Below are 13,602 nucleotides of genomic sequence, written 5' to 3' on the forward strand. Positions count from 1 at the left end.
AACAAAATAAAGCAAAAATGGCCACATATGGCCAAGAAGAAAGTGTTGTTTCTTCAGGGCAGTACACCAGCTCAAAAGCCTGTTATTGCAATAGCCAAAATCAATGAATTAAAGTTCGAATTGCCACCACACGCACCCTGTTCGCCAGATTTAGCCCCCTCAGGTTATTTTCTGTTTCCAAATTAAAAAATGGCTCTGTGGTCGAAGATTTTCAACAAATGAAGACGTGATGTTGGTAGTTAATGGCTATTTTGAGGAGTTAGACAGTTCTCATTATAAAAAGGGTATTTAACTTATTAAACATCGCTGGGAAAAGTGTATAGACTGAAAGGAGATTATGTTAAAATAAATACATTTTTTCCTACATTTTTGTGTTTTCTTTGTTGGGTCCTTGCCTTCTTTCTCCAATTTGTGTCCATTGTTTTGATTGTTCTTTTGTCTCAAGAGTGAAGTGGTGGACTTGTGTTTCATTCTTGGTTATGAAACGGAGCAAAAAAGCAGCTTCGTTGCTGCAAAACTTTGCTAAACACTCAATTGAAACATCATCACGACACTGTTTTTGCTAGAGCATGAGCAAATGTAGCACAAACCTTGCACACAGTTTTCCTTTGTCCAAATTTTCAGATAGTATGTGATGTACCGCACTTTTTGAAATGCCTACTATATCTGCTAGCTCACGCACTTTCATTTGTTGATCATCCAGTACCACTTTGTGGATTTTCTCCGCCATTTCTGGAGTTGTCACCTCATTTGGTCAACCACTGCTATGCTTGTCTTAGCAGCTCATACAGCCTCATTTAAACTCAGTTACCCAATATTTTACTTTTTTCAACAAAGTAGCAGACTCTCCCAAAGTAGAAACTAGCTCAGTTTCAATATTGGTTGCATCGAGCCCTTCAAAAAAATTGTATCATGTAACGATTACCAATTTTCTTCATTTTCACAAGTTCACTCACAACGTTCACTATTGATGGCTGCCAAACAAATACTAAACAGTGTGGTGTCTTCAAACTTAAAACATATGCTTCATAGATCGTATACTTTCTAATCCAGAGAGATTTTTCAACGACTGCCATCTTTCGGTCAGGCCGGGTACTTATGGGACCACCCTCATACCATATCCATCTGAAGTCTTCCAAACAGTACTAGACATTTTCTATAAGATTAGGATTGAGTGATTTAGTGGGGGCCAATTTAGGTGCTACATGATGCTCAAATGTTTCTCAAAGCTGGAAAGTATGAGTGCAGCCCTGTTAACATAGCTGTTGTCACCATATGCTTTCAGCATACACACCATGAAGGTGTAGAAGACAATGCAACACTTGAAACTTCCTGGCAGATTAAAACTGTGTGCCCGACCGAGACTCGAACTCGGGACCTTTGCCTTTCGCTGGCAAGTGCTCTACCATCTGAGCTACCGAAGCACGACTCATGCCCGGTCCTCACAGCTTTACTTCTCCCAGCTGCGAGGACCAGGCGTGAGTCGTGCTTTAGTAGCTCAGATGGTAGAGCACTTGCCCGCGAAAGGCAAAGGTCCCGAGTTCGAGTCTCGTTCGGGCACACAGTTTTAATCTGCCAGGAAGTTTCATATCAGTGCACACTCCGCTGCAGAGTGAAAATCTCATTCTGGAATGCAACAATTGATTGCCAACAATGTTGAAGTAAACTTCCTGATTCATGTTCATAGTAACGTGAATGGGTGGGTCTAAACTGTGACATGGTGAACAACCACAAACATAACAGAACTGCCTTTGGCCTGAACTGCACCATCCATACACTGCAGATTAATCATCCCGTTTGGCCACTTGTGCACTCAGTGCCTTGCAGAATGGAAAACAGGCAAAATTGTGACTCGGAGAACTACAGTGAGTGTCTCCAGTCAGCTAGTGCCCAATTTGTATGTCATTTGGTCAATTGAAGACACACAGCTTTATATTCAGCTGTGTTCAATTGCCTTTTGTGAGGTACCAAACTCTGAATGTCAATTGGATTGTAGTGTACACTCAGAAACTGGTTGATATGGACCTGCATTCACTGACAGCTGCAATTCCTGTCAGGTTTGAAATATATTGTCATTGACAGATTGTGACACTCAGCTCTGGTTCCCGACAGGGTCTCTTTCAACCACTGCTTGTACACAGCATTAAATTTCTGTGAGTGGTAGAGTGTGCACACATAGTTACCTGGCTCCTACCTGCACAAATGATGTGGCAGGGAAGGCAACAGCAGTAGTGGCAGAGGTCCCATTGCAGCAGCCACCTCACAGTATGGAAAGTGAAGTCTTTGCTCAAACACTTACTTTGCAGAACTGAATTTCTAAGCTGTAGCGTGTGGGTCTGCAAATGATCATAGTAACAGGTTGTGAATACAACTAATAATATGACAAATTCATTACAACTAATAATTTGATAAATTCATATATTCAAAATCAGTTGTGGCTTACTACGAAAACAAAAAAGATGTGTAGGGAACTGGTGTCGGCTCCTAACTGGCAAAGCACTCAGCTCAGTGGCCGTTCCTTCAGCATAAAGTTATAAACTAACTCAGCGCTGAGGACAAGAATGTGTTTTCGTGCACAGCCCAAATTATTTTGCATAAAATACAGATTATTCCTTTTACAATGCACTGGACAGTCCACATAGATATACCAATAAAGAAACAGCCTCCTGGTTCTCAGCACTACTTCACTGCTGTGACTCGCATCAGCAGTGGACTCGCATCAGCAGTGGAGGGTTATATGACTGCCTGGTACAACTTCTGCACCATCTATAGTGCTGCAAAGTGAGTCACATTTATTCTGTGCTCATCATCACTACCGTTGGTTACCAGATAGAAATACCTTACTGGCAATCAAGTACTGTAACGTTCAGCATGGGTACTATATGATGTGTTGATGCTTTAGGTTTCATTGTGCAGTATTCCATACGGATCATACATTCTGATGTCTTTTTGTGTCTTTGTGATGTAGCTGTTTCATGCTGAAAATGGTATTTCATTTTTGTACGTACAGATAGTTTAGTTGTGGCTAAACATTTTATGTAACTGGCAAAATAAAATTCTGATCATATGGTCCTTTCCGTGTCTATGCCCTTACCACCTTTGTAAGTATTCAGTTTAATCTCTCTCTCTCTCTCTCTCTCTCTCTCTTTCACACACACACACACACACACACACACACACACACACACACACACCACTATGTATACCATTCCCAGCAACAATTTTTTTTCTTCTTTTTCAAGCATAGGTTATATTTTTTTTTTATAACCTAAATGCCATTTTTAACAGGCTTAAAAAACTTCATGTTGTTGTTTTACTTAATATATATTTTTTGTCATCCACTGCTTAACATTTCTTAGGCTGTGCTCTTAGTGGCACTGACAATAGTCAGCAGACACAATCACCATAGGCTGCTCAATAACATCGGATGACAGCTTCATCACAGTGTGTCTAATTGCCTTTGTCAGTTTTTAGTGGGATGGAGGAGATTAGGTTAAGGTAGACTCCGTTAAGGTGGTTAGATGCTTCTGTGCTTGGAGATGAGTGCTGCTTTGCAGCTTTTGCTATTAAAATTACTCCAATGCCTGTGAATGAGCTATATCTGTCTCAAAAAGAAAATGGCGAGTACTGTACACTCTTTCCTCAGTTACTGGAATAACCAGATAAGTTTTACGAGTATGTGAGATGAAGGGAGAAACATTTTGTTGCATACTTGAGATGATTCATGGTGACACTGAAAAGTGAGATTACGAACACTTTGCACAACTTCAAATAAACTCATCAAAATGGGCATATGTCAGTTAATCCTCAATGACTGTCATTCAGCATGTGTGTGAAAGAAAAACATAAATAGATCACCTCATATAACACAATCACGACCCTACTAGCATAAAAACACCATTAACCAGTAATAATAGTTCATAGACAGCTAATGCCCACCTAGCACAGCCCAAAATATACCCACAGCAGTAACTTTAAAGTATGAGATATATCACCCTTCTCACTTGAACTTTTTTTTATTGTTATAATTTACACCTAAAATTTCACAAAGATTTTTCCTATTGTGGTTTCTAATAAATCTGATTTTAGTCCATAGATTCTGAACTATATCCCAATTGTGATTTTTTTTTAAATCATAAGAATGCCACAAACTCCTTTCTTGGACTAAACTTACCAATTTCTCACAGTCTATATTTCATGTCTGAGAACCTTGACAAACTGACTAAAGAATGAAACTGATTTGAATTTCACTGATTGTCGCCCAAAGTCTATACATTTGGGTGATGAGATCAGCTGCACACACACTGGCGTACTGATTCGAAAAGATCGGTCGTGTTTGGCCAATGTCAGTCACCATCAGAATCCACGAGTGTCAGTGCCAGTGCAATTGCAGCCTTATGTAGGAGCATTTTCATTTATCAGATTCATTGATGGTTGCAATTAAACTGTAGGTTACTGAAAATGGCATGAACATTTGTCAATAAAACTTCATTAACTTTTCAGATATTGTAATAAGTAAAGACACCACTCAGTGTGGAGAAGCATTGAGTTGTGGATGCAAACATAACAAAAAGTTGAACACCATAGCTCTGCTTTTGAATTTCTTAAGGCTCCACCTTCATGACCTATGGTTTCCCTTACTTGTTTGATTATTTGTATTCCACTCAGAATTTTCAATCTTTGAATGTCAATATTTGGAAAATTTTTGTGGCTCTGTATTACCCTTTTTGTTTAAAAATGTTTCAGATAAAGTCATGGTATGAGGTTGGCGAGACATATGATTCCAAATTTACGACTTTGAGCTCAACATATGAAGAATGTAGAGCTGAATGTGTTGGCCTGTATCTGTGTTTAAACAGAGATGTTTTAAAGTGAGTTTTAATTGTGTATATCAAATCATCTATTAATTTGAGGTACATCTTCTCAAACTAGATTGTTTAACTAGAAGTCTAACGTTGAATAAGTAGCAAAGGCATAGTTTGATATACTACATTTTTTACTGAAATATGTAGTGACACGCAGTGTGTTAACTTAAAGTTGGCTGATGAGCCACTTGGTCCTGAATCATTAGGGTTTTTGGTTACAGCCAGTGTTAACCAGATAACAGTACTGTGTGTGATACACATCATAGGCTGTTGTGTTGTAATTTACTCCATTTAATAGTGTTTGCTTTTCTTGTGATTGTGTGCCTATTTTACAGTCTATAAGATGCAAGTCTTTCTTCAAAAAGTTGCCTCCAAAATTCAGGTGCATTGAAATTAGTATAAAAATGTCAAATGTTTGATTTAAAATTCCCGATAGACTTGAAAATGACGATATATTTGACATCACAGGAAACTTACCTCTAAATGGCAACATTGGATTCACCTGGCAGCAGCAGCAGTACGCTGATGAGAGGAATATGAGTTGCGGGGATTCTCATGCTTTCTAACACTGTCTCTCTCGTGCCCCTCCATCAAGAACCCAGAACACTGTGTAGTCTATGACACATCATTGCAGTAACAGTACAATACTTTGTTAATTGCTAGTTTCATAATGGAAAAAAATAAAAGGTGTTCACATGATGTGAGCTATAAATTGAAATTAGTAGCATATGCAGAATAACATGGAAACAGAGCCGCTGGTGGCATTTTGGCCCTCCACCAATAGAAAAAAAATTCCCAATTGGCGGGCTAGTAAAGAAGAACTGATAGAAATGAGGAAGACTAAATGTGCAAATAGAGGACTGAATGTAAAATGGCCAGAACTAGATGACGTATTGAAATATTCGAGGACACCATCAAAATGGAATTGGAATTTATACAAAAATGATTCAAATACACGCTCATAAGCTAGCGCCACAGTGGAACTTAACAGACTTATTTAAGGGTGGAGTTGATTGGTGCTACAGATTTATTAAGTGTCAGATTGCGAACCAAAATCAAAATATCTCAGAAAATGCCTCAAGAGTGTGAAGAGTAAGTATTATCTTCCCATTGCTTTATTATTCAACATCGAAAGAAAACCGGTGTGGAACTAAGTGAAATAGTAAAAATGGACGAAACACTCCTGACATTTGATGTGTCGAGTAACAGAACTGTTGCCATGAAAGGTGCTAAAACTGTAACTATAAAAATGAGGAGCCATGGAAAAATGCACTAAACTGTTACCCTTTCATGTTGTGCAGATAGTACTAAACTTAATCCAGTGATCATTTTCAAGCACAAAACAATGCCAATGCGTCTGAAATACTGTCAAGTGGTGATGTTCACATACATGGCAAGTATTGGATGGATGAGGCTGGTATGAAATAATTAATTAACAAAGTGTGGGAGAGAAGGAAAGGTGTTTTACTGAAGAAGAGTTCTCTTCTTGTGCTAGATCAGTGCAGTAGTCACTTGAAATACTCTGTGAAAGACAAAGTGAGACAGGGAAATACAGAGCTTGTTGTTATTCAGGGAGGACTTACTTCACAATCACAGTCTCATGATGTCTTGATAAACAAACCATTTAAAGCGTTTGAGAGAGGAATGGAACGAACGGATGATGGATGAAACCCAACATGAATTCATGCCAAAGGTAGCTTTAAAACGATGTGGCATACATAATTGTCTCAATGACAGTGAAGATGATCTTACTTATGAAGAGGACAAAGATGATGACAAAGAGGAAGAAGAAGGAGGTCAGTTCAGTTTTATAAACTTAAGGTTTTTTTTCTTTTTAGTCTGGCTTTGCAATCTAATAATAAAAATTGTAAAAAATATTATTTTTTTAAAAAATTGCTTTAAAATTACCGTGTATTTTATAGACTGTAGTGTCTCACAGCCCATGAAATACAGTATGTAATTGATGCTTTGAGAATCTTTATTAAATATGCCAAGAAGGTTTGAGTTTAGATTACAAACAATATTTAAGTGATTTTTAGCTTCATGCTTGACCTCTGCTTTCAGAGAACTTAAAGCACAGGTTAAGTTGCATAAACTGCTCTAGATAGGTGTGGATTGTTCACCTGCAAAGCTCCTCATCCTGTAGTAGTCTGTGTGAGGGCCATGCTTGCTTCCTTCCCTCTCTCTAACCCATCTGGCAATTGGTCAACTTCAGTTAACACACAGTGTCATAACTTAAATTTTTGGAATTGTGGCAAGATATGTCTAACAAATTGCCAACAGCCTATATTGAAGAGAAGATGAAAGTAGAGTATTTTCTAAAGTATATGGAGAACAGAAAAATGCACCATTTATACATCTAGTGTACTGCAGTCAGTGTAACATTTATCGTTACTTCACACTCAGTTACATTTCATTATTGATTTTCCAGTTTATGAAAAACAGAAATGTGCTACATTTTGAACCAAAAATAGATGTCTTGGCGCACTGTACCGTACATCTACAGTCCAGTACTTCTAGGTGTTTATGTATGATTTAACTGACTGTAGATGTAACTCATTAATTGTGTAATGAATGTTTAATTAGATTTTTGAAGCTATGTGAAGTGCACAAAATTACGTTTTTCTATGCCAGCACCCAAACCTCCGGATGTCAGACACTCAGTTTGGTACCAAACACGGTTATGCTGATAGCACAAATTAAATCGGAGTTTCGGTTGATTCTCTATGTGCTGCATGGGCATAAACATTGATTAAAAGCAATGCCAGACCTGTGGAGCATAGATAAAGCATAACTGTGAGTAGCTAATAATTATGTATTGCTTCTGTGGGGAAGTTGGTGGAATGTTAGATTATCATACCAAGGGTCCTGGGTCCATGCCCCAATGATGACCATTTTTGTGACTGTATTACATGTGCAAGTGTTATATGGGACTATTAAGACTTCCACATGTGTAATGCAATTGTTTCTTTGTTCTACTGTTCTGATAGTTTGTTTATTCTGTGAAACTACAAATGCACTAGCTGCTTCACCAGGAGAGTGTCTGTTCTGTCGCACATGTCCAACGCAGTGTACTCTATAGATTTGCTACTTTCAACATATGAAATGAAAGCAGACTGCCCATAGAACATGGCTACAAAATCCAAAAAGTCCTTTTACATGTCACGAAAATTTTCTCCCGTATGACAGTTTCACACACAAACAGTTAAAACAAGTTGTTGTCATTGGAGATAGAAGTGAGTTCTCTGGCACGACCAACTCACACTCTACCAACTCAAGCACACGAGATCTGTAAAACTATCACTCGCAGATATGCGTTTCCTGTGCTCCATAGTTCTGATGTTCCTTTTAATTACTTTTTAAGCATACCTACTGGATGACAGAACATACCATGAATTAAATTGGTGTTTTGGTTGATACACTATCTGTGTACTTTGAGTGTCTGACATCTGGAGGTTTGGGTTTAAGAGCTAGTTGCCAGTCTTTGTACCATCCTTAAGATTCTTCCAATGAAACTGAGTCTGGTGTCTGCTTTTCCCCCTATCAGTTTTATGTGGTCATTCCACTTAAGTGTCACTCTGGATGGTTATGCCTTGATATTTTATGTCAGATACTGTCTCCAGCTGTTTATCATCAATAGTGTAGCTGTACAGTAGTGGATTTCTTTACCTATGTATGCGCAGTATGTTACATTTATTTACGTTCAAGGCCAACTACCAGAGCCTGCACCATTCATCAGTTCTCTGCAGGTCGTTGTGAAAATTCTTACTATCTTCTGGCATTGTTACTTTGGTATAAACAACTGCATTATCTGCAAATAGCCTTAAAGAGCATCTGATGCTGTCTACTAGATCATTTATATATATTGTAAACAGCAATGGTCCTGTCACGCTTCGCTGTGGTACTCCAGATATTACTATTACATCTGTCGATTTAGAGCGACTTGTTGAGTTCTATCAACAATTAACAAGCAATTTACGATAAATTACTGCCAGAAAGGAAACAAGTTCTTTCACATAATCTTTTTAAAATCTGATAGGTACCTCATCTGGTCCTGAAGCCTTTCCCCTACTTAGCGATTGTAGCTGCTTCTCAATTCCGTGATTGGTTATCTCAATATCTGCGAGTTCAATGTTCGTACGACAATTGAAAGGTGGGACAGTGTTACGATCTTCTACAGTGAAACAACTTCAGAAGACTGAATTCAGTATTTCGGTCTTCTTCCTATTATCTCCCATTTCAGTGCCGGTGTGGTCACTGAGAGAATGAATAGATGATTTTGACACACTGATTTTACTTACAACCAAAATCTCTTACGGTTTTTAGTCAGGTTGCTTGTCAACGTCCTACTTTCAAAATCATTGAACACTTCTCTCATTGCTCATAATGTTAGATGATGGGGAAAAAAATACTCTTTTTACTATTTTTCCTCAGAATTACCAATTCCTCTGGTAATACTAACTATGCAAGGCCATAGAAAGAAGAGGTAGGCTTATGCTCAGATTGAAATTGCTTTGTGATTCACATTTCAGCAATTCGAGTGGTTGGGGCCAGCCACCAGCCAATCGTAATTCTTCCTATAGTGCCATGTGCCCACAGTGTTGCCAATTTTGTATGTACATGCAGCTCTCTTTCTGAAGTGCAGCTGGCTTGATGCTGGCAACACTGCCACCCCCCCCCCCCCCCCCCCACACACACACACACACACACACACACACACACACACACACACACACACACACACACACACACGCACACACACACAAACTGCAATCTGTCAATGACAAATAATTTTAATTGGAGTGTAGGTGCCATCCGATTATTCTTATCACACACACACAATTCATGTTTCATTGATAGCAGGATGTGTGCCTGATCAGTCTCTCACTATAACAATTCTGCCAAAAGGTAACCTCAAGGTGAGCCAACACAGCTGATAAAATTTCTAGGTCTGACATTACATTAGTGCTATGAACCAGGGTACAAAGTACCTCTTCACACTGAGCCAGATGGTGACAACTGTCAGACCTTAGATAAAAGTCCATGTGAATTGGCTTCCTATAAACTGCATATATCAAAGTACTATCATCCAACCTTTCGTCTGACACAGCAACTGAGAGAAGGCAGCCATCCTTTTCATAGGCATAGTGAAGTGGATATTCGAATGGATTGGATTTAGATGTTCTAAAAAGCTGTACATGTCCTCACTGCCATGAGTACAAACAACAAAAGTGACTTCTTTTTTTTTATAAAAATTTCCGCTTTTAATGCACTAACAACAAAGCACATTCCTCAAAATCTTCCATAAAAAGATTGACAATGATGGGTGGCAAAGGGCTCCCCAATACAGTCCCGTCTGTCTATTCATAGAACTCACTAGTGTCATCAGGGTAGCCTTCCAGTGGCAAAGGGCTACCCATCACAGCCCCGTCTGTCTGTTCATAGAACTGGCCAGTATCATCAGGGTAGTAGCCTTCCAGTGAAGCAGGTAGGACTTTCGTAGACAGCATGCCTCCATGTGTTCCTATCGTATAAATTTCCTCTCTCCTTTTTTACATGTTGCAATATTTCTTCTTGGTAAAGGAGTTCTTCATTTATTTGATCTAGCTACCCCCTTCTGGAATCTCCAACAGGTGTTTTGCCATGTACTGTCATTTCCAAGCAATGTCTAGAGGTTCTAGTCTCTTAAATCCTTTGCACATCCCCAAACTATTTCAACTGTGCAATGCATAAACTTTCCTCCATTGTACAGGTCACTTGCACATTGTTCCTAAGGCACTCGTTCCCAGTTTGGTTTCATATTGTCTGTTGCAGAAATTTTATTTCAAATGCTTCTAGTTTGCTGATGTCTCCTTTCAATAGTGCACAAGTCTCCAAGCTATATAACAGAATGGATGATTTGAATATTGTTTATGTGGCTTTTATGAGAACTGCTGTATCCTCCAGTAGATTTTGTACGTGGTAAAGACCGAGGAAACTTTTGACACTTTTTTTGGACTTCTAACGTAGCACTCCACTTGTTTGATAAAATACTTCCAAGGTAACTGGAGCTTTCCAATCATTCAGTTCTTTCTCAATGGAGTTTGAGGCTACTTTGGCCAGATGTTCTGCTCAAGTTCATTGCTACTGTTTTCTTCTTACTCACAGTTTACTTTGTGTTGATTGAGTTTGTTGGTCTAATGATCTGCTTTCCTCTGAAGCTCTTGCTCAGTCTCTCTCCAGATGGCAACCTTATTCACAGAAACCAATGTGCTCAAATATCCATATTCTATGGCTCTAATTTCTTTAATAATTACACCCATGGGTACCATAAAAAGTAGTAGAGATTGTGCACTGCCTTGTTGTACACCTCTGTGTAGGGAACCATTTTGATCCATGGTTTCCTACTTGTACACTGCTTTCAGTCTCTGTGCAGTAGTTGAATCTAAAGAAATTGAAACTCATAGTTTGTGCATGTACTCCCAGATATTGCTCCTTGGAACAATGCTGTAAGCTTTTTCTATGTCTAGTTGAGTCCCATAGTGCTCAGAGCCATTTGAGCCATTTTTTCTATGTCTAAAAATATTATTATCAGACCTTTTCCTTTATCCCAGTACTTTTTCGTTAGTTTCAGAGGAACATTTGACCTACTTTTATCATTATGCAGCTATGTTGTTCTTCTTTAAACTGAAATTCTATCCTTATTCTTGGTCTTTTTACTATCATCATTTCTGTTGTCTTGAGAGAGTTTGACAGTAGGGTAATTCCTCAGTAGCTTGAAAGCTTTCTCCTTCTACCTTTCTTAAACACTAAAGATCAATCACTTCTTCCAATCAGTTGGTATCTTCTTTATATACTGAAATGTCAAAGAAACTGGTATAGTCATGGGTATACAAATACAGAGATATGTAAACAGGCAGATTACGACGCTGCAGTCAGCAGTGCCTATATAAGAGAGCAAGTGTCTGACACAGTTGTTAGATCTGTTGCTGCTGCTACAATGGCAGGTTATCAAGATTTAATTGAGTTTGAATGTGGTGTTATGGTCAACACACAAGCAATAGGACACAGCATCTCTAAGGTAGTGATGAAGTGGGGATTTTCCTGTACGACTCTCACACGAGTGTACCATGAGTATGTGGAATCTGGTAAAACATCAAATCTCAGACATTGCTGTGGTTGGAAAAAGATCCTGCAAGAACAGGACCAACAACAACGTGACAGAAGTGCAACTCTTCCACAAATTGCTGCAGATTTCAATGTTCGGTCATCAACAAGTGTTAACGTACAAACCATTCAATGAAAAATCATTGATATGGTCTTTCGGAGCCGAAGGCCCACTCATGTACCCTTGATGACTGGATGACGCATTGTTTTACACCTCGCTTGGGCGCATCAACACCAACATTGGACGGTTGATGACTGGAAACAAGTTACCTGGTCAGGTGAGTCTTGTTTAATATTGTATCGAGCAGATGGACATGTACGAGTATGGAGACAACCTCATGAATCCATGGATCCTGAATGTCAGCGGGGGACTGTTCAAGCTGGTGGAGGCTTTGTAATAGTGTGTGGCATGTCAGTTGGAGTGATATGGGACCCCTGATACACCTGGATTCAACTCGGACAGGTGACACGTACGTAAGCATCCTGTCTGATCAGCCTGCATCCATTCGAGTCCATTGTGTGTTCCGACGGACTTGGGCAATTCCAGCAGGACAGTGCAACATCCCAGATGTCCAGAAGCGCTACAGAGTGGCTCCAGGAAGACTCTCCTGAGTTGAAACACTTCCACTGGTCACCAAACTCGCCAGACACGAACATTATTGAACATATTGGGGATGCCTTGCAATGTACTGTTCAGAAGAGATCTCCACCCCATCATAATGTTACGGATTTATGGACAGCCCTGCAGGATTAATGGTGTTAATTCCCTCCGGCACTACTTCAGACATTAGTAAGTCCATGCCATGTTGTGTTGGGGCACTTATGCATGTTCACGGGGACCCTACACGATTTTAGGCCTGTGTACCAATTTCTTTGGCTCTTCAGTGTAGGTTACTCATAATGTATGGTACAGCCAGTGAAGACTTGGTATACAATAGAAGCTTACTAAGAGACATAAATGGTGGGAACAGTTACAGCAGCTAATTAACTTTTATGCTGATACAGTTGGAACCTGTGACAGGCACAGTCGTTTTTTACGCCATTGGCTGCCTAGGGCAGCCAAATTTTAGGGGCAGTAAAGGACAGAAAAAGATTAATTTCAAATCAAACAGTGAGAAAATTGAGCAGATCAGAATAAAAAATGAAAAAGAGGAAAAATCAATTCACCAAATTGTGTTCAAAACAATACAGAACAGTTACTTAATAAGTCCTTACTTATTTTGACGAAGTAAACACATTGCCTCTGCCTCAAAGCTGAAGCAGCCACTTTGAGTACAAATTTTGTAGCAGTTAGATAAAGTAAGTGCTAAATTTTATTGCACTGGTATATTCCGTTGATTTCTAGTTTAAAATGTTCAGCCCTTTCTTCCTATTTCTATTATTTAGGGAAATTTCATAAATTGAGAGAAAAAAAAGAAATTGAGGACATTTATTGTCCTCAATGAATTTTGAAAGAATTGAGGACTGTTCCCAGAAAATGAGGTGGTCTCTGGGCACTTGAGTTTAATGGTTAAAAGTATAATAGGACATTTGCTTTGTTGGGAGGTGGAGGAGCTGGAGTGTGGGAATAGGGGAGTTTGATGGTACTAAA

At 39.1% G+C, this 13,602-nt stretch overlaps 1 protein-coding gene across 6 annotated transcripts in view; it reads left to right on the forward strand.

Annotated features, from left to right (window-relative positions):
* LOC126471019 (dipeptidyl peptidase 3) overlaps window positions 1-13,602 on the forward strand; it is a 175,497-nt gene that overhangs the window by 106,292 nt on the left and 55,603 nt on the right. Inside the window, exon 11 of one of the 6 annotated variants that reach the window (XM_050099083.1) lies at window positions 4,747-4,871. The exons of the other annotated variants lie outside the window; for them this stretch is intronic. Coding sequence (XP_049955040.1) covers window positions 4,747-4,871 — 125 coding nt within the window. The remainder of the gene's footprint in view (window positions 1-4,746; window positions 4,872-13,602) is intronic. 6 annotated transcript variants of the gene reach the window in all.

The sequence above is a fragment of the Schistocerca serialis genome, chromosome 1 (genome assembly GCF_023864345.2).
Source record: "Schistocerca serialis cubense isolate TAMUIC-IGC-003099 chromosome 1, iqSchSeri2.2, whole genome shotgun sequence".
In the NCBI taxonomy this organism is placed as follows: domain Eukaryota; kingdom Metazoa; phylum Arthropoda; class Insecta; order Orthoptera; family Acrididae; genus Schistocerca; species Schistocerca serialis.